Here is a 22,278-nt window from a genome sequence, read left to right on the forward strand (position 1 = left end):
TCGCATACACCAACTATCTACTGAACTCACTGAATACCAACACCATAGTATCTATACTGACTTCAGTAAACCGTTCGATCGAGTTGACCATAACATCTTGCTAAGCAAGCTCAGGAAATATGGCGTCTGCGACATAGCATTAGACTGGCTTAGGTCATATCTAGCTGGTAAACACCTGCAGGGCAAAGTGGATGGCCACCTATCCAATGAATATGCGGCTAACTCTGGTGTCCCGCAAGGTTCTCACCTCGGTCCGATTCTTTTCAGCATACTCGTGAATGATATTGGTAACGACTTCAACTCGGAATACCTACTCTTTGCAGACGATCTTAAAGTTTATCGATCAATCACTAGTGTGCTGGATAGTCATCTACTACAACAGGACGACGATAATATATTTGACTGGTGCACAAGGAACAATCTGGATCTCAACTTGCTGTGTGCTGTGATGTCCTTCTCGAGATCGCGCACTCCCTTACCTGCAGTGTATACACTCAATGGTGGTAAAATAAGGTAGGTGGATGACATCAAAGAACTCGGTGTCACGATTGACCCCAAACTAACTTCCCACAAGCACATAGACGGAATAACTCAGAGAGCTTTTAAGGTACTCGGATTTATAACTAGGAATAGTAAGGACTTCAAAAACCCCTACTCCCTGATTTGTCTTTTCAAAACTTTAGTTCTGGAGTACGGATTCATAATCTGGTCTCCATACACTGAAGCAGGCATTACTAGAATTGAAAGAGTGCAGCGTAAGCTCTGCAAGACCTTAGCCTTCCGGCATTCATCATCAACCGTTTCAGCTACAGAAGATATCTACATTCGGTACAACATCAACAGTCTGCGGTCTCGCCGTTCTTCTTTAAAGTGGTAAATGGTATTATTGATGCCCCGGAAGTACGCAGCTCCTTCGAGCTTGCCCCGGCTGGTCACACTCTTAGGAATAGTCGTCTACTAAAAACAGTCGCTACCTACAAAAGCTACGTCTATCACGGCCCGTGCAATAGAATAGCCATCAGCGTCAACTCACTTCATGGTGTTCTCGATTTCTATGGTGGAACCTACGATACTTTTCTGCAAAATGCCAAAAATATCCTCCTATAGTAATACCCTGATTTTTCTCAAGAACCTTCTGTCCCATAATCTTTATCATTGTATTTCTTACCAGCCCTCTATAAATTCTGATTCTGTACTCTCTTTTTTATTTGTATGTATATTGGCGATTGGCGTTTGTTTAATAATAAATAAATAAATTATGAAGTGATGATATTGAAACATTTTTAATAAAAGTATAAAAAAAGTGAAACACGTGCGTGACTGCATATTTTATAAATATAAGTGAAGTTTAAAAGAAATTAAGAAATATTTTATTATTTTCCGGGCTGAAGCGTCGCTATTCTGCATTTTTTGCTAATATATTTTTTGTATGCTATTATTACGCTTTTAATTTAAAGTTTTTTGTTTGTATACGCACCCTGTGAATTTACCAACTAGAAATTAATCTCTTTAGCACCCTACCGATCTATTACATTTCAATCTGTCAGCCAATAACCAATAGCGTTTGCTCTTTTTAGCGCATACAATCTTCAATAAGTTTTAAACTCTTTCCTTTAGTCAATAAAATCATATTTAAATTGTGAATTTGAAACGTTGGTCGCATTAAATTGGTTTTTGTGTTGTACCAAAATTTCTAAAATTTATGTTAGTTTGTTTTGCATATTTTGTTTTTACATACCTGTATATTGTAACATTTAATGGAGTACATAGATGTAAAAATGCTGCCAATGAAAAATGACTTCAATTGGGATGATATTGAAGTTGGAAATCACGTATTAGACCATTCCCAAAACTTCTTCGGTAAGCATCATTTAACGATTTCATAACTTTGTTGTTTTATTTGCGAAAAGTGTACAGCTATTTTATGTCTTTCTCCTCTCTTTTGTTAATTCTATAATGTTAGGTAAAAAGCATATAAAGTGCGAACGTTTGAACGAATCGGAAGAAAATATGGATTTGCTCAAAAAAATCGGTAAAATCTTGCAGCAAAACTATATAAATGTATAATATTTATATTACCATCATTACAGACGCCATTACTTTCGATGAGATAAACCTAGACAAGGAGAACTTCAATGTAATAAGTACTCCTAAAACGGCAATAAAATCCCCATTAAGAGAACTACAGGCTTTAGTATTAAACGAAAGCAGTAAACCACAAGCACTAAAAACCAAAATTCAACCACAAATAAATCCTGGTTGTGTAGAAAAAGGTGAAAGTACCGACGATAAGGCAATTGTAGTTAAAAACCAATCTCCAGCAAAATATTCCCCAAATGACGTGCCCACAAGAAATCCCGTAATCCTTTCAGAATCGCTAATTGCCCGGAATAGAGCACGTATCAATCCAGGTGGAAATAAAAACAAATCAAAAACAGAAAATTTGGCAAACGATGCGACGCCTATAGCTTCAAATCCTGTGATTCTTTCTGAATCATTAATAGTACGCAACAAAGCGCGAATTAACCCCGGCATAAAGAAGGAAAAGAGTGATACGTCGTCGACGCCAGTGCCAAGTAGCACAAAGACAGGTACAGTAGCAAAACAGGCGCCGGCGCCCGTAGCGCCTCACGCCTATCAGTGCAATGAACTCTATAAACGCCGAAAAGAGGAACTAATACGTAAACGTTTGGATGAAGAGCGCAAAAAGCGGGAATTCCACAGCAGACCAGCGCCCAATTTTAGTGCGTGTCACAAATCTCTAAAACCGAAGAAAGTTGTGCATGCGGTAACAGTGCCAGTAACACCAGCCGTTCTGAAAAAGTCGCGCGAATGCGATGCGAAACGAAAGCAAAAGGTAAATGCGCTAATCACATTTAAATGTTGAAAAAAAACCCAAATTATTATAATTTCAGTTGGAGGAATTAAAACAATTGCATCCACCTAAGTTCGAGCCACGTCCAACAACGATTCTATATGAGGAACCTTTTGTACCAAAGAAGACGCAAACTATATTAGTTTCGTGTCCATTTAATCTCCATTCCGAGCGTCGCATACAAGAGCGTAAACAGTATGATGCTGCAATGCAACGCGCTATGGAGGAAAAACTAAAGCAGGTAGAAATTGTAAGCAAAACTAACGATACTCTTTAGGAATACGAATATTGTGTATGGGAACGCTGGAATTAGTTTAACACCCCCCCATCAAGTTTCGTTAAATACGACACTATAGTTTGCCTAAAATGTTATGGCCATGTAATATATATATATAATTGGCGCGTACAGCCTTTTTGGGTGTTTGGCCGAGCTACTCCTATTTGTGGTGTGCATCTTGATGTTGTGCTACAAATGGAGGGACCTACAGTTTCAAGCCGACTTCAAACGGCAGATATTTTTATGAGGAGCTTTTTCATGGCAGAAATACACTCGGAGGTTTGCCATTGCCTGCCGAGGGGCAACCGCTATTAGACAAATATTTTTCTTAATTTTGGTGTTTTCATCGAGATTCGAACCTACGTTCTTTCTGTGAATTCCGAATGGTAATCCCGCACCAAGCCATTCGGCCATGTTACATTATAGCAAATCTAATATCTGGGTGTCCTCGAAGTACTTACAACCACTGTTAATTTTTTATTTTTTTGGCGCCATAATTTTGTTGTAAAAGTAAACAACTTTTCTACCAGCTAGTCAACTGTAACTAAATTGTATGGCATCATCGATTTGCTGTCAAAGTTTCCTAGTTCGTTTTACGCTGCATTTTCCCCACAAAGCTCAACTGTCAGTCGCATTAGAGGAGAATCTGTTTGCATTTCATTCTTATTTGTCATTTTTGCTGGTCGCGATTTTAGTTTATTTTTCTTTATGTTGTGGTTTATTTTTTCGTTTCTCGCATAGTCTTCACTGTGAATACGGCTACAACTTGTAAGAATTATGTAAAAATTACGAAAAATAATTTTTGGTTTCAATAGGTAGGCACTTGTGGCTAAAAGCAAATAACCACAAAAGGAGTGTAAAATCGCCATTTCGAAATCAACAATTGTGAACAAAAACAACAACAGGAAATAAGGCAAAATACGATAGGGCACGAATGAGTAGTTTCTTACTTATTCACTCATAATACTCGTCTAAGTGCTGCCACCAGATCGTAATGCATATCACGGGAAAGAAATTAAATGGTCATTGCACTTAAAAGTAGCCATCGAAAAATATACGTAAATGTGTTTTTTTTTTTTTTGTTGTAATATGTAGCTTGCATTCTGTTGTTAAGATCTACGCCAAGAGTGATATAATTCCGTGCGATATGCGGTATCAAATACCTTGGCGATATATAGAACGCTCAAACAGAAGCGGTGCACCGGTGCGGTACAAAACTTTATAGCAGTGTGTAGAGATGACCGCGCGGTATAAGTAAAGTTGCAATTTAGGGTTATAGTTCTGCCACATTCCTCTTACAAAAGTGTTATAGATTATAAATTCTACGTTTGCCTTTATAAAAAAGTGAGTTTAAAAGTGCTGCTAATAACAATAATACGTTTTCTGCTTGTTTCATTTTGAAAATCAGAGTAAAAAATATAAATTTAGTAAGAAAATTGTATAGAGTGCTGTGAATTTTAGTTTGCCACTCTTCATGTCGCAACAGTAATTTTTGCTGTACCACACCTGTTTCAGTACCTTTGCGTATATCGTTGCCAGGTATCGCATGGCTCGGTACCGTACTGCAGCTGTTTGCGCAGGCTTTTATGAGTGCATTATTTTTTCAGATCTCAATAATATTTTTGCCAAGTCGCCCTAATAATTCGATCTGGTAGCCTTACATGACGAAAACGGTCACAGTGGAATGGTGAAAATTCCGATTGCCAAGAGCGAAAATACGTGATGATTAGGAAGCAGAGAAGTAATTCGAGCATATTTGATTTTGTATTCAAGTACGACGAACATTGTAAAAACACAAAGAATTTATAGCAAAAAAAGAACTTAAAAGCCTTTATTAAAATTAAATCTTCGTAATTTTTACGTAATTGTTACGGTTACGTTAACGTTAATAAAAAAAAAAAACAAAGTTGATCTTTGCAAATTTTTGCAACTGTGAAAAACTGTTGAAAGTTAAATATAAATCGTGTAAGCTGCTTCGGAGTCAGCGAACTGCAGCCGTGTATCTCCGTTCCATCGAGTGCACCGCCTACGTAACTGAACATCACCAACATATCAAGCTTTTCTGTTTTGCTTTGAAATCGCTGTTAACCACACCTCGAGTAGCTAAAGTACATATCTGCCGCATTTTTCATCATGGTCGACCGTCTGGTTAATTCGGAGGCCAACTCCCGTCGCATTGCAATGGTTGAGAGCTGCTTTGGTAGCTCCGGAGTACCGTTAGCAATACCAGGTCGCGTGCTAGTTGGCGAAGGTGTTCTCACCAAAATGTGTCGCAAGCGTCCGAAGTCAAGACAATTCTTCCTTTTCAATGACATTTTGGTCTACGGCAATATCGTAATTGGAAAGAAGAAATACAACAAACAACACATTATGCCATTGGAAGAGGTGTCACTAGAATCGTTAGAAGATAATGGTCAATATCGAAATGGTTGGCTAATACGCACTACCACCAAATCGTTTGTTGTTTTCGCAGCTACAAGCACTGAAAAACAGGAATGGATGGCACACATCAACAAGTGTGTAGAAGATTTGTTGCGAAAGAGTGGCAAAAAGCCAGTAGAGAATCATGCTGCTGTTTGGGTGCCCGACGCGGAAGCCACCCATTGTATGCATTGTAAGAAAACCCAATTTACGATGATCGTCCGTCGCCACCATTGCCGTAATTGCGGTGCTGTAGTGTGCGGGCCTTGTTCGTCTAAGAAATTTCTATTGCCTCAGCAAAGCTCTAAGCCGGTGCGTGTGTGTACTGCTTGTTATGATCGCCTCTCCAAGGTAGTCAAAATAGAATCATCCAAAACGACAATTGGAAATACTGGTGGAAATCAAGTGACAGCATCTTCTGCGCCCATTGAAGGTAATGGCGCTGGCGCCGTAGCGAAATTAGCTGACAGCTCTGGTGATGATGATTCGGATGAAGAAGGTGCTGGCGCAGCTAACGAAACGCACGATGAACCCCGTTTTTACGGTGACACAACGTTGTCGGCTGATGAGTCTACGGCATCATCCGCGGCGCTTAATTCCGGCCACACACCCAGTGTTAACAATTGATGCGTGCAGTCAACGACGACGACGACGATGGTGGGGGGCTTGTTAGACGACGAAGGCGAAGGCGGACGGAGGAGTATATACCGTCAGGCTGTCACAAGTAGAGATGGGTGTGACGTTATGCAGCGAAACAAACAACAAAAACAAAATTATAAAATTAAGCAACAACAACAAACGGAACAAACCGAAATAAATCAGTCAGAACAGCAACAGGATGGACGTAAAAAAAAGGTGTGGCATTTTGTCTGGCAACGAAAAGGACTAGCGAAAATATTTCTCCTTCAAAATGGTGAGATAAGAAATCATACGTTGCTTTAAATTTGTATTGCAGTGATGAATACTCACTATGTGCATATGTATTCATTATTAAGATTAATTTAGTGTATATATGTATGTATATCCATGCCTCATGCTGCAGTTGTCGTCGTCAGCTTGTCGCAGTCACACAATTTTTAATTTGCATAATTCATTTGCGCACCATCGCAAGCGTCTACGATTTAAGCAGTGTATTCGCTGGCATCATCATCATCGTCAAATCTGCTGGAGACTTGAATGTTCGCACACTACTACTTAATACGGACAAAAAGTACTGTATTAATCTTATCTGTGCAAGTTTATTAGCAAACAAGTTGCTTTATTGGCTTTTAACATTGAATTGCCTGTGGTTGCGAGTACGCTTTATTCCAATTTGGCGCTATGTTTGCTTATTCATAATTCGTTTTCTCTTGTATGTATGCAAAAATAAGAATAAGGGAAGAAAAATTATTACAACTTACAAAAGATTTATGCGCCTGTGTACTCGTATATAAAAATATAAATAAAAGCAGTCGACTTAAATGAAAAATTATCTTCTATATGCGCATGGCTAATAGTGCTGTGATACTGTATTTGTTGCTTGTGGTGGTGATAAGACCGCTTTTGCGAAACTACATTAACCCGTGCTATTTTACTTGTTCATACGTTGTGATATGCGCAAATGCGTGTACATATGTTGAATGACCGACCCATATTCCACATTCCAGCTATTGTCAGCTCTACTACACTTGTGATGATGATTCAGTAACTCTAGCCGTGAAGTTCGTGTTGATAAGCTTGCTATTATTCGATTGAACGAATGTTTTTTAGAACAATAAAGTACAAAGTTCTGAAAAAACCAATGAGTAAAGACAATTTTATTGCCGGCCTATACGTGAAGACACGCTTATGAACTGACTCATTCGCGACAGATGTCACTTAGTTAAAAATCATCATTCTGGCATAGTTGCGTATATTGAATGTTATCTAACGGGCTAGAAATAAAATATACTGTTTGATCAATTATTTCTTTAACTTTGAAACTGCATACTTTTTGTATCTGTGCTCAATAATATTTCGGTTGTTCATTCATAATAAAATCTGTGCACCGACAAGCAATATCAAATTGCGTTCCCACGCCAGTCTGTTCTACGTTACCGGAACGACCCGGATTCATATCCGGCCAAGACTGTCACTTCAGCAGCATTCCCCATATATGTATGGCGAATATTTATGCTGCTACAACAACAACAACAACCAAACATCGATTAATATACGCTCGACGATACAAGTTCCTTAGCAAACAGGCGTTCGGGATAGTATTTCATATACAGATATTCACCACAATTTTAGAGTAAGAGGAACTTTGTTAATCATGTGCAAGGTATTCCAATGCCTCGAGATTCCCACGGAATTCCTTCTTTAACTTATCATATAAACTTTGTTACCATGGTTCTTAAATATTTTTTGTAATCGCAATTTTATATGAATAATCTAACGGGCTAAAAAATATAAGCATGAAATTACTTGCAAAGTAGGGGAAACTGAGAGTGTAAAATGACATTTCATTTTGAGGGGAAGTTGCAAGTTTTTACTGGATGCATTTTTACTTGTAAGAATTTGCAAGTGAGAAAAACAGCTGATCGCAAAGTAAAAATAAGCACGAATTAAAATTTGGGAATTGAATCAAAATTTTAAATTTAAATAAAAATGGTGATTAAAATGGAAAATGTAAGCAAATATATTTTAGATAAAATCTATAATATTTATTTGAAGTCATATATTAAACTAGCTTTAACCTGCGGCCCCGCTCGCGTAGGAGTAGTTTTGAGGGATTTAAGATATGTATATAAAAAAATTACAAACAATAATTTCAGAGAAGATCATTTTTTATTAATAACCATAATATTACAATACCCGGCATCCGTTGCTATGCCTCGTTGAATAAAAGCAAAACAACCAATCAGAAAAATATCAAGCAAAATTATTTTTATTAATTTTCTATCTAGAACCGTTTTTGAACTTTGCATTTGGGTCATAGTTGAACAGGTTATGTGGATTATGAAGTCTAGAGTGTGCTATAAATAGTGGAAAATAGGAAAAACTAAGATTTTTTAGATTAAATTTAAGCAAATATTCGATTATTAGTGACGAATGGTAGTGGTGGCGCGGCCTGGGGGCTGTGGGAAGGGAGTTCCATCATAAAACATGCCTATAACCTTCATTGGGTGAAAATATGAATGTATACAAATTTTTATGTCATTTGGTGTTGTCGTTTCGTAGTGATGCGCGGATAACGCACAGACATTCACCTTTATAGTATAGAGATAGAAATCGGCCAATTATATGAAGATATGTGCTTCTGAACCACAACCTCCAGTCACAGTTGCTGCAGTTTCCGAAATACAAGTCGAAAACATTGAAGACATATTTTTTTTGTTTTATGCTTGCACTGCTTGGTTATCAACTAGTTTGGCAATATTTATGTGATAGCCACAACAATAACACATGGGCTTTAAGGGGTTATACGCAGTTATGAAGCAAATAAAAGACGGGTTGTCAAGGATTTATCCTGAAGAAACTTCAGAAAATTTTTTAATTTGAAAATTTTTGGCGGTTATAAAAGCATCCTTCAAGAACGTAACAAAATTTTTTATTTATGAAAATGTTGATTATAGAGCGCGCTGCAGGCGATTTCTGGAACCTCCTTTAAAAAAAGACGATTTACGGTGTACATCGTAACTCAGGATTGGATTATCTGAAATCAAAACACCAAACAAATTTTGTTAATATATTAGATTATCTAGTAATTAATCGTTCGGCTAATCAAAATAGTGAATTTTCACAAAATGGCAGCTTTTAAAAGAAATGATTTCGATTTGTACGTTAAAATTTGGCCGTAAATTGATTATAAAATGGAAAATAAGTATCAGATTTACAAAAGGAACGATTAATTACTAGAAAATGTATCTTTAAAGATTGAGTTAAAACGGTTGACCGATCAAACAAGCCGTTTTCGAGATATCGTGTATACCGACTTGAAAGATGCCGTTTTGAAAAAAACACGTTTAAAGTCCGTCAACCTACCTTAAAACGTGCCGAGGCATCTCTACATATTTAGGTATAACTCCGAAAGTATTGCTTAGATCTACTTCAAATTTCGTGCGTATACTTTTATATAATATATGTACATTACAAAAATGCAATAAAAAAAAACGATTTTTTTGAAAGTCATAACTGCGTATTACCCCTTAAAGTCCCAGGCCGAACAAAGAAAACTCGTTTTTTTTCGTTCAAAATGAACTTTATTCATTAACGTAATTTCCAGCAAGAACAACGCATTCATTCCAGCGCCGCTCCAACATTTCAGTACCACTTTTGTAGAACGGTTTATCTGTGGCCTCTTAAGAGGCCTCAGTTCCAGCGATAACCTCTTCATTCAAGCGAAATTTCTTACCGGAGAAAATTTTTTTAGGTCTGCGAAAATCCAGTAGTCGTTGGGAGCAAAATCTGGCGAATACAATGGATGTGGGACTAATTCGAGGTTCAATTCATGTAGTTTTGCCATTGTTTTGATTGACTTGTGACACGTCGCGTTGTCTTGATCAAACAAAACAATGAGCAAACGTCGCACTCACCTTGTACAGAGCTTTCTCATAGTCAAGTGCTCACGCAATATAAAGGCAACGCTTCTTTTGATATCTTTACGATGTCAGCTAGCTCAGGCAACTTCACTTTCAATCCTTCAAAACGATTTTGTGGATTTTTTCTGGTTTCTGGTGTTACCGCTGCATTTAGACGTCCACTGCGTTGTGCCTCATTGGTGTCCCTACGATCAGGTTTTAAGTCAGCCAACCATCATTTTATTGTTGTTTCTGATGGAGATAACACTTTGAATGTTGAATGCTTCGCTTAAACGGTTTTTTTTATCAAGAAGCAGTGATAAATTAAAACACGAAATTGTTTTTGATCCATTGTTTTGAAAATAACAGAAGTAGCGTCACTCGTCACTTTTAGCACAATAACTTACGAACTAATTAAATCATGAAATTTTAACAGCTGTCCTTTTAAGGTTATTACTAACTGAAAAAAGGTGAATGCTATAAAACTAGTGTCAGCTGTGTGTTGGGTCCGGGTCGTTTTAGTCCATGTGCTACAATTACTAATATAATGTTCTTCATCTGACAGCGATGATGAAATTAAACAAATTATTGTGGACAAAATAAAATCATTTAATGCTAAGCTTCTTATTTTGCATTTTTTTTTTTTTTTAAATTTAATACGGGATAGCTAAACTGGAAAAATTTTTAATTTTTCTGAGTATTCCCGCCAAAAACGTAATCAGCTGCTCGTTTTTCTTTTTAATATTTTTTCTCTTTGATAGTGTATTCTCGGAAATTAACTTACTTGATAATTTTTACATGAACAGACCTAATATCATCCATGCTATTCCGAGAATGTTGCTCAAGTGGCAATCATTAGCCGGTTACGCAGTCAGATCGTTGGGGTAGCAAACGACCTACTGTTATGGCAACAGCTTTTTTTTTGTCGGGACAGACTAGCAAGTGCTGCACTCAGACTCAATTAAGCCCATTGGACTGCGCTTGGATTCCCTTTTTAATTTTCTTTAAATCTACTAGACCTCCGAAGAAATCTGTGGAGCCAAGGTGGTCGCTTCTTAACACATCAGTGCCGAAGATCTCAAGCCTGATTCGAGCGAAGGCCAGCAGACGCACAGAAAGAGGTCCGCCGTCTCATCCTCCTCTCACATGTTGGGCAGAGTGCATTGCCTGAGATGCCCACCTTTTCCCTGTGCTTTGCCCATAGAAAGTAGTGCAACCAGCCTGCTACAATCCCCTCTGCTTAGTGACAGGAGGAACTGCGACAGAGTGGTAGGCTTCAGTTTATTAATGGAATTTTGCGAAATACCTTCTGTACATTTTTCGGAATATTCTGTGTCAGCCCTCTGTCTCTTATTCATTATTTATTATGGATTTGACTCGATGTCCCATTTTATAATATAACTAAAAATACCTCTTGCATGTTAATTAAAATAGAAGATAAATGCCAATTTTTTTATAAATTTATAGATAGAATATGCGCTGACAGTGCTCGTTTGTACAACAGAGCCACTTTAGATGCGTGCAGAATGCGTCGAGTAGCTTTCGATATCCACCCGGAATAGAAATTTACTTTGCCGCTTTGCTGAATGATAGAGTACGAATATGCTCGCTAATCGCAAGGTCACTGATAATACAATTACATGCATATTGTTAGCTTAACGCATATTTATTATGCTTGTAAAAATATTTATTTCTTATCATCGTCACTGCAGCCAAACATATGTGATGTTGTATTACTAGACATAAAGTTGTTAATAAAAACAATATAATGGTGGGGTGGACAAATAAATTTTGCAAGCTCCGATCTGTATTGTGAAGATTGATTCTTAACGCGCTGAGAGGCATACAGCTTCATGCCACCTCCGAAAGGCAAATGGCTTTTATGAGAAATTTATTCACGCCATAAAGATGTTTGGGGGTTTACTATTGCCACGCATTGCTACACCAGTTTGCGATATCACGGAGAGTGCATTGCCTGATACGAGTCGATTAATTTTATTATTTGTACATATGTACATACTATGTATGTACGAGTATGTAAATATATTATTTTGCACTGCTGGCACTTCCTTTTGGCTTGTGACGTTCGGGAACGTCTGTCTATATGCTGATGTTCTGAGTCATTCACACGTACACAGTGACCAGCCATAAGCATGTATTCTATTGTATGTATATATATTTAAGCCCCTTAAGCAAGCGCTCGTCTCTCTAATAAGATTTTTAATATTATTTTTCTTTGCATAGTACAATCGCGTCGTTGATTTCTACACGTCGGTGTCGCTCGGCTGGGCAGCCGTTAGTTGGGTTAGTTGTTTTCGTTTTTCAGCCTACTTTAGCCACATTGCATATCACGAGATGATGTGGGATTATTTTCCTAGCTCAACTTTTCATTCTCAACACACTTTGTATGCCATTGAAGTGATATTCGTGCATAACTACCTGCCTGAGTATGGTAGTGTTGGTGTTGTGTGCGCTATGCACTCTGTGCACCATATTCTCCCACAACTCTGTTGAGCTTTGTAGCCAGGCGTATGACTGCAGTTTTGATTTGTTTTGAACGTCTGTAAAATGATTTTAACATACAAGCACTTATTTACATATAAAGGCACAGTTCGGTGGGTCTTGGTTGGCCCATTATAAAAATAGCATAGCAGTGCTGCGCCAACGGTAGCGACTATGTTCATGTGCGCTCAAACGAGCGGACGCTTTGTCGCTGTTTCGTATTTCAACTTTTCCGTTTATTGTTGTGATTCCACTTTTCTCTATTTTCAGCCATTTTACATGCATACTTTTGTATTCTGCCATAATTTCACTTTTTCTGCCTTGTTGACTTCAAGCGTCACCGATTTGATAGACTGCCTGTTTGCCTTTTCTTTGGGTGATGGCTGACTGGTGCTTGTTTGTGGCGGTCTCTGCAGCTATTTGTTCTTCGGTTCGGTTCTTTACTTCTGGTGCCACCCGTTTGCCTGCAAACATTTATTGTTCTCTTTCACCACATTCAAATATGTAGCTTTCTAAACATTTATCCATACTTTGTTTGAACTAAATTAAAAATTTCGCATTTTCCTTTCACCTTTTTGTTTTTTTTTGTTTAATGGAAACCATTGCAAAAACAAGATAAAAGACAAATTAAATTCAAGATTGTTGTGCTGGCTTAGCGTTGAGAGGCCGACATATGTTTGTATGTAACTCGCCTATTTTGAAATTTAATCGTCTTATACTTCACAATACGTTCGCTGGATGGATGACTGCCGTTCGTTTGTGGAGCAGTGGCTTACTTGCTTTTGATATCTCATATGCAGATAAATAAATGTGCACGTACAGATGTGAACAATATTTACATACATACATACGTACATTGTTAAATTTGGTTGAAATATTGTAGAAAATTTGGACGTACTGCGTTTTGGTTAGACGAAGAAAAATGTTCTTCGAGTACCAAGTTTTTCTTTAAAGTGCGCTCATTTTCTCAAAGCTTAGTTAAATCCTCATTAACTCTGGAATGTGTGGAGTGACTAAGCTGATTAAGGGCGTGCAATCACATTCATTCATTTGTGGTGTGCGTCTTGATGTTGTTCCACAAATGGAGGGTCCTACAGTTTCAAGCCGGCTCCGAACGGCAGATATTTTTTTATGAGGAGCTTTTCCATGGCAGAAATACACTCGGAGGTTTTTCATTGCCTGCCGAGGGGCGACCGCTATTAGAAAAAACTTTTTCTTAATTTTTGATCTTTCACCGAGATTCATACCGACGTTCTCTCTCTGAATTCCGAATGGTAGTCACGCACCAACCCATTCGGCCACGGTGGTCGAAAAATAGAAATTAGTTATTTTAAATTGGTTACGGGGGGAGCCTGGTTTATAAGGTCAAAAAAATCAATTTTTTTTTTCGTTTTAAGCGATTCCTAATATATTTCAGAATATTCACACAAAGTTACAGAGCCTAATTCTCAATATTTCCGTAGATACAAAGCCAAAGGTAGGCGAGCGTTAGGTAGTTACGCGGTGACCGGACAGCTATAGTACAAACTTTATCTTCTTTTCTGGACTTTTCATTTTTATGATTTCTTTGAATTGGCGTACATGAATGAAGAAAAACTAATGAACCTTTTGAAATGAATCATAGCGTGTTCCCTTCAGTATTAAATTCTCTTCTATTTGAACTAACAAAATAGATAAAAAAAAAAATTTCAAGATTTTTATACCAAGTTGAAGTGAATTTTTTTTTTATAGAAAGGCATTTATTTCTTTAAAACCTCCAAAAAGTTGAAATTTTGGAATTTCTCTCAGTTTTCTTAGTTCATCTAGAATAAAAAATCATGATAATTAGAAATCCATTTGAATTTTTTGCTTTCTGTAACTGTATCTTATACGCCAGTTGGAAACGCCAGCGTATCAGCGCTCTACTAATTTCTATGTTAAACATTTTTTTCAACTTATTTTAACCAGTACAAAAATTTTTTATACTTTTTAAATGTTCATTAAAAGATAGAAAAAACTTTGCAGTGCTAAATTAATTTTTTCCTTTAAAAAAAAAATCGCAAAGAGATGCAATTTTTAGACCTCATAAACCAGGCTCCCCCCTTAAATGAGTTTATTTATTGTATTTCTTGGCTGATTTATAGTTTTTTGAGTATCCATTATTTTTTAAAACTGTTGCACACCTGCGAGGTAAATTTTCTAGAGTTCCACATTTCCTGTAATCTTTGCCATAGTTCAATGGCGTTAAATTTTTGGGCTGGCCGAGGCCTTAATGCTCGCCAATTCAAAACTGCATTTCTGTCTTCGAAAAGCCAATTTTTCAGCACTTTTGCTGTATGCTTGGGGTCGTTATCATGCTTGAATACCCAATTTAGTGGCGTGGACTCGAAGGAATATTGCTCTATCGTATTTTTTGGGAATATTATAAGTCAACTTTTGTTGTTGTTGGTTCTCGTGGTTCTTATCCATATTGTGATTTATTCTCACTAATGGTCCAACGTCACGCCAAGGAAAGTGATCCCCAAACTTTCAGTTTACTCCCATAGTTCTTTACGGTTGTTTTTGTGGGGTTCAACTCTTGGCTTTTACCACGATGAGCAAAAGCCTTCCCATCAGGATCAATCATGTTAATTTTAGTTTGGTTGGTTATCAGTATTTTTAACGAGAATTTTACGTATTTGCTCCTATGGGCATTTGCGAAAGAGAAAAAGAAGCCTTGTTATGTTTTTTCGACTGTAGCTGTTTTTTTCTGCTGACGCGCCCATACAATTTATTTTCATTCAGGCGGCTATGCTCAAGTTTGCCTGATTTATTCAGCCTATTTTACTCATTCATTTCCGGCGTTATCGCTCGAGAGGACTTAAAAGGTCACGCTTAATTTTCTTAACGATGGCTTTGTCCTGCTGAATTGTTCTCTTTCGCGCAGGCGTCTTTCGAACTTTCTTTATTTTAAGCATATTTTTGTCTAACTTCAAGAATTAACCCAAACAATTAGTTTTAATTACTTATTTATTTCGTTGTCCATAACTGTATGCGTGTATATATTGTATGTATGTATGTAAAAGAATCAATTTTAACCAAACAAACTTTTTGCTTTTTTGTGCTGATTAGCAAAGTCGAAATGAGTAAAGTAAATAACCTGAGTACTTAAGTATGTAGCCATAAATACATATGCACGTGCATATATACACATATAGTGTGTGTATGTATATAAAAAACTAAATGTTATTTTCTCTACTTGTAATTAGTTAATCGAGCTACTTTGTGCCCCAGTCACATCGGCTCAATGACAATTAATTGTTCGCATTTTACTGTTCTTCACTAGGGTGCCCCATATATTTGTGAAAATTTCAGGGCTCAACTAAGTTTATTTCCTTTTGGAAATATACACTCGTGATCACATAATTAAATCATTTTACCTCTTAACGATATTATCAATAGTTTCCTGTTAAATTTGTTTCGTTAATTTTTTAGAAATTTAGGTTCATTGTTTAAGGAAACGCTTATAAATGAGTTAGAAACTTTATACAAAATTAAGGAAAATAAATAAATAAATAAAGAAAAATTAATAAAAAAAATTTTAAAATTAATAAAAAAAAATTGTAAAACTAATTTTTAATTTTAAATTAATTAATAAAAAATACAATAAAGATAAAATTTTTTTAAATAGGAAAAAACATTATCATCAAAATTTTCCACTTTATAGACAGAATCTATAAACACTTTTGGATATGCAGCTTTAAAATTTAATTTAAAAAAGTAAAAAATTATTTAATGAAAAATAATAAAAAAAAGTTAAAAAATTATGATAAAAAAATTATCGTAATTATGATAAAAAAGAAAATTTTGAATTGCAGCCTTAAAAATTAAATTTAAAAAAAAACTAAAAAAAATTAAGTAAAAAATTATCAAAATTTCCTATTTTATAATCAGAATCTATAGAAAGCTTTTGGGTATGCAGCTTTAAAATTAAATGAAAAAAAAAAAAAAAATTTTAAAAATTTTTAAATATTAAAAAAAAAATTATTATCAAAATTTTCCACTTCATAATCGGAATCTATAGAAAACTTTTGGGTATGCAGCTTTAAAATTTAATGAAAAAAAAAAATTTTTAAAATTTTTAAATATTAAAAAAAAAAAATTATTATCAAAATTTTCCACTTCTTAATCGGAATCTATAGAAAACTTTTGGGTATGCAGCTTTAAAATTTAATGAAAAAAAAAAAAATTTTAAAAATTTTTAAATATTAAAAAAAAAAATTATTATCAAAATTTCCGACTTCATAATAAGAATCTTTTGGGCATGCAACTTTATAGTCCATTAAATTTTAGTATAATGAAGTGTAAGTTTGAACTCGCCTAGAAGTCGAGCTGTTTTATGACAATTTTTTTGCAAACGATGCTCAGAGTTTTTTTCCGCATCGAGCACATATGCGAAAGTCTGGAGGTCTGTATAACCATTGCTCCCTTCAGCTAAAACCTGCTTTTACCATGTCTCATATTCCTATATATAATTTCCTTTAATTCCGGTTGGAGCGTAAGGCCAGCTGGTTTTATTAATCAGTTTATTTTGAAAAGATGGCCGATTAACCTGTCTTGGAGACCATTGCATTTACTGAGTCCCCTCATCATGACAGAATGACAACCCTTGAGTAGGGCATGTCTCATAATTGATTAAAAAATAAAACCTGCTTATTTAAGTCAAGTTTGGTTTTAACTAAAGGGTGCTTTAAATTTACTTAACGCCTATAACTACGTTCCAACGGCAGTAGGTTCTACGTTACCAGAATGATCAGGATCAGCCAAGCACTTTATAAAAAGTTAAAAATATATATAAAGATTCAAGTTGATTGGCAAATCTTTATTTTTTTGTGTAGAACCATTCTTGGCATTTATTTTTTAAAGATAATATCTTTCAAATGTTAGCCGCAACTGCGTCGGAATGCGGCCATCCGTAAACACCAGTTTTCAATGACTCACTGGAGGACTTCGGTCAGTATCTCGTTAATAACTTTGGTAATGTTGGCTTCAAATGCTTCAATCGAAGCTGGTTTAGCCACAAAGCAATTAGACTTTACATATGTATGTACCCCTAAAAATAAAAGTCAAAAGCCCAAAGGTGTGATAGCACCCGACCTTGGTGGCCAATTCACTGGTCCACTGGTCCGAGATGAGAGATAAATTGCTCATCGAAACGACGATACAGTAAATCCATTGTTGCACGAGCTGTATGGCAAGTAGCGCAGTCTTGTTGGAACCAAATGTTGTGGAGATCACGGGCTTCAATTTTCGGCATCAAAAAGTCGTTTACCATGGCGTGATAGCGTTCGCCATTCACTGTTATATTGGCGCCAGCCTCGTCTTTGAAGAAATATGGCCCGGTGATTCCTCCGGCCCATAGGCCACACCAAACACCAAACGGTTGCTTTCAATGGATGTAATGACTGTTCTTGAATGGCTTCGGGTTGCTCTTCAGCCCAAATACAGCTAATTTGTTTATTGAGCTATTATCCATTAAGTCAAAACTGGACGTATCGTCGCTGAACACCATAAATTGGCCTAAGCGAGCGATGAACACTTCTCACAGAGCGTCGATTTTCGTACGAATTGTAAACGTTGTTTAGGCGTAAGTCTTTCCATGATGAAATGCCAATGAATACTGAAAAAATGCATATGAATTTAGTTTTCCAATCTGATCACCCTTTAGAGCTTAGAGCTAAATTCGGCGTAATTAAAATGAACTATTTTGAGGGATATGAACTACTAATATTTTTAAATAATTGAAAAATATCGACAACCCTAGTGGTTATTCGCCCAATGACAGTTTAACCATTTACTGTAGTTGTATTTTATTGGCTGTTTTTCAAATAAAATTTTAATGTTTAAAACAAGGTTTTACTGAAAAAAAGAAGAAATACTATGTCAACTGTCGGCCAAGTTGGTAGTTGTTGTTGTTAGTGTCAAACTTGAAAATATTTTTCAATACCGAAATTGTTTCAGCACACGCAAAGCGATTACTGTTTACTTTACGCTGTTACTTCACACTTCCTAACTACTGTAAATTACTTTTGCACGCATGGCCAACAGGTTCTCTGGCTACATGCGCCTATGTCGGCCTCACGTACGCATGTATGTGTGTATGTATATGTGGAGTAGTGCGTAATGGGGGAAAAAGTTGTGAAAAATGTATCAATCAGAGCATTACAACACATTTAAGGAGGGAGGTGGTACTGTATTTAATAAAGCAACAAATATGCGTGCAGATAGCAGCTGGCAACGCCGATAGATTCAAAATGAAAGAAATACAAGAATGTAAAACTTAGTTTGGGCTGGCTGTTAGATTAGATTTATTGGAGGTTTGCACCTGGCTGGCTGTTCATTTTGAATCAAAGAAATTCATAGACAATGAGAGTTATTAACTTGTAATATCAGGGGGACGGACGGATGAGGGATGAGGTTGAATATATAAAAAGTGCGCGTTGTTTTTTCTCCGATCTCAATAATATTTATCTTGGATCTGAGTGTGCCACATTAGGGCAAGTTTTATTAATTCATTATCGAGATGCATCCATTTACTCAAAAGTGGGCGAGACATCGCCTATTTTTCAAAGTTTTACTTGCGGCGTACTTTTTTGTTTGTTTGTGTTTTGTATTGTTTCAAAATTTCCGTTAGTTGTTATTGGTTATCGGTTACCGATTTCGCTCATTTTCAATCGAGTCCTTTCCTCTTTTTTATCATTTTGGTATAGACAGTCAACGTCAAAAAAAAATTGTGCACCACATTTGATAAGATTTTTTTATTTTTTTTAAATCTTTTTTTCTCTTTTTTATTTTTTATTTATTTAAAATTTTATTTTTTATTATTTATTCATTTTTTTATCTTTTTCATTTATTTTTTTTTTATCTTTTTTATTTTTTATTTATTTATTTACACTCGAAAAACGGTGTAGAGTAGCCACAATTAATCGAGTCCAAAGAACAGCCTGCCTCCTGATAACAGGATGCTTAAGTACAACATCTACTAAGGCTCTAAATACGTTGCTTCACTTGTTCCCTATCGATCTGGCTGGCAAAGCGATTGCAGCGAAAGCAGCGACACGCATGAATGCTATATCGAAATACAATAAGTACCTTGGCCATTCGGCCATACTGAACAGGAACACTGTTATCTCTTCCGACATAGACTATCATGTAAGTCTTCCATCACCACCCTTTCTATTCTCCTGTTCACTCCCAACTAGGGAAGAATGGAAGACAAATCTAACCGAAATCGATGGCCCTCTGATTATATATACAGACGGTTCAAAACAAGACGGCAAAGTGGGATTTGGAATCTTTTCCAATTCCCCTCACATCAATCTATCATTTAGATTACCCGACACTTGTAGCGTATTCCAAGCGGAAGTATGCGCTATCTGGTATGCTGCGAAAACTCTCTTAGAAAATAGAATATCACTAGAGGATATCCACTTTTTCACCGACAGTCAAGCGGCCGTTCGAGCACTCAGCTCCTCTTATACCCACTCAGATGTGGTTCGATCCTGTCTCTTATCTCTTAACGAGATAAGTGTTCAGAATTCTGTCCAAGTTATCTGGATACCGGGTCACAGTGGATTCGAAGGTAACTGCAAAGTTGATGAGCTCGCAAGAGCTGGAGCTGCGCAATCAAATGTTAATAACTTACCCACAATCCACATTCCGCTCTCAATATGTAAATTGCTCATTGATCGAGAATTTCACAGCATTGCTGATCGGAGGTGGCGAGTGGAAACTACTTGCGTTACGACCAGACAAATTTGGCCATCCTACAATCTGAAACAGACAAAAACCCTTATAAGTCTTTCGAAAGACGAACTAAGGCATATAATATCTCTTATCACGGGCCACTGCCTTTTGGGCACTCACGCACGTCGGCTCGGGGTTCGTCAAAACGACCTGTGCAGATACTGCGAGGACGAAGATGAGGAAGTATCGAGCAGACATTTGCTGTGCAGTTGTCCCGGTCTAGTCAGAAGTCGACTCGTTCTTCTAGGCTCTCCAACAATTGACAATCTTTCAGAACTCTCGAACCTGAAAATCGAGTTTCTCATCAAATTCTCGAAACGAATTAATATCTTTGACCAAAATCTACAATAAAAATTTCGGTTAGGTGGGGAAATCATATAACATAATGAGCTCTAGGGCAACACAACGGACCCAACTTGCGGTCTATATGGTACTCCGATGCGGGGTCACCCTTAAACCAACCAACCTACATATTTTTAATCTTTCATATATTTTTTTTTATCTTTTTTACTTATTTATATATTTTTAATCTTTTAATTATTTATTTTTTTTTTATTATTTATTTATTGTTTTAAAAAATTTTTTTTTTATTTATTTATTTATTTTTTTGTTTAATCTTTTATTATTTTTTTATTGTTTTTTATTTTTTTTATGTTTTATTCGTTTTTTTGTTTAATTAGTTTTTTTTATATTCTATTTTATTTAATTTTTGTTTTTCTATTTTAGCTTTATAGCTAATAATTTTGTCTACAGGTTTTAAAACGAGAATAAGGGAACATATTTATTTATATTTTTTATTTTTTTATTTTAAAAAGCTTGCACGATAACAAATTATTAGGTAAACTGAAGCAAACGCAGCGCAACATATTAATATTTCAATAAAAAATTTTGGAATTCTTATAAGCAATATAACATCTTATTTTTATTTAATTGCTCTTTTTTTATTACTAATTCCCTTTACTAATTATAAATAACACTTAATTTTTTTTTCATTGCAGGAGGAAGAAGAACGTCAGAAACGTGAAGAACTGCGCGTCAAAGAGTTGCGAAAACTCACAACATTCAAAGCACGTCCAAATCCCTTTAAATAGGCTCCCGTAAAAGTCCACTAATACATGCATGCATACACCAATACATAAAAATGATTCGAACGCCAGAGAATAGAAATAACAAATATTGAAGCAAATACTTCGCAACTTAAATGAAAACCTATTATAAAGCAAGAAATATAAATATCAGCCAAGAAATCGAAGCATACTTAAATAAATATCACTTTGAACAATAAAAAAATATTAAATATCATTTTTATATCGAAATGTAACAACGTTTTTATTATCACTTATTATTATGATTATTATTATTATTACTATCATTATTTCTAACTTGTAATAATTTTTCTGAATATACATACATACATATATATAATTACACACAATTTATAACAAAATGTTATCGTAATAAATAATAACTATTTAAATACAATTAAAAAAAAAACAAAAAACTCTTCAAACTCCCGCATGAGGTGGCCTGAATAAAGCAAATATTAAAGTAAGACAACACAGCATATACATATATACATACATACATACATCTATATATGTACATAAATACATCAAATGTGTGTACGTCTGTTTAAGTTATATTTTGTAAAGAAAAAGTAATGCATGCGCGTTATGTCAACCAAGATTTGATTGCTAGTTGCATAAATCTATCGCACATACACATGTACGTATATGTGTACATATTTACTAACCCATAAAGCAGTTATCGCCTTGAAAGTGTATTTAGGAAATTCGTTGTCCTAGTGCAAAGGCCAATTGTTAGTAAAAACTAAAACATTTCCAAATGTTGTCTCACATTTTCCAATCTACATTTCTTTGAGTGTCAGTAAACATCCA

At 35.7% G+C, this 22,278-nt stretch overlaps 2 protein-coding genes across 3 annotated transcripts; both read left to right on the forward strand.

The window, feature by feature from the left end:
* The first annotated feature begins 1,606 nt into the window (after positions 1-1,606).
* Positions 1,607-21,794, forward strand: LOC128857097 (targeting protein for Xklp2). 2 transcript variants are annotated; one of them, XM_054092670.1, is made up of 5 exons: positions 1,607-1,860; positions 1,964-2,032; positions 2,091-2,857; positions 2,916-3,125; positions 21,379-21,794. In XM_054092670.1, exons 1-5 carry the CDS (start codon positions 1,758-1,760, stop codon positions 21,469-21,471), a joined length of 1,242 nt encoding a protein of 413 aa, XP_053948645.1. In that variant the 5' UTR covers positions 1,607-1,757; the 3' UTR covers positions 21,472-21,794. The 2 variants fall into 2 exon arrangements, with proteins under 2 accessions (XP_053948645.1, XP_053948646.1); XM_054092671.1 differs by having other exon boundaries at positions 1,608-1,860; positions 2,916-3,116.
* On the forward strand, positions 3,952-6,382 carry LOC128857098 (pleckstrin homology domain-containing family F member 1 homolog). The gene is made up of 2 exons (XM_054092672.1): positions 3,952-3,967; positions 4,760-6,382. Exon 2 carries the CDS (start codon positions 5,286-5,288, stop codon positions 6,198-6,200), a length of 915 nt encoding a protein of 304 aa, XP_053948647.1. The 5' UTR covers positions 3,952-3,967; positions 4,760-5,285; the 3' UTR covers positions 6,201-6,382.
* Positions 21,795-22,278: the final 484 nt, after the last annotated feature.

Source organism: Anastrepha ludens, chromosome 3 (assembly GCF_028408465.1).
Source record: "Anastrepha ludens isolate Willacy chromosome 3, idAnaLude1.1, whole genome shotgun sequence".
In the NCBI taxonomy this organism is placed as follows: Eukaryota; Metazoa; Arthropoda; class Insecta; order Diptera; family Tephritidae; genus Anastrepha; species Anastrepha ludens.

Excerpts from the sequence above, each read along its gene's own strand:
- LOC128857097 (XM_054092670.1), top strand. The coding sequence starts at position 1,758 with ATGGAGTACATAGATGTAAAAATGCTGCCAATGAAAAATGACTTCAAT. Across the intron at positions 1,861-1,963 it reads CCATTCCCAAAACTTCTTCG|GTAAAAAGCATATAAAGTGC; the intron begins GTAAGCATCATT and ends CTATAATGTTAG. Across the intron at positions 2,033-2,090 it reads GGATTTGCTCAAAAAAATCG|ACGCCATTACTTTCGATGAG; the intron begins GTAAAATCTTGC and ends CCATCATTACAG.
- LOC128857098 (XM_054092672.1), top strand. The coding sequence starts at position 5,286 with ATGGTCGACCGTCTGGTTAATTCGGAGGCCAACTCCCGTCGCATTGCA.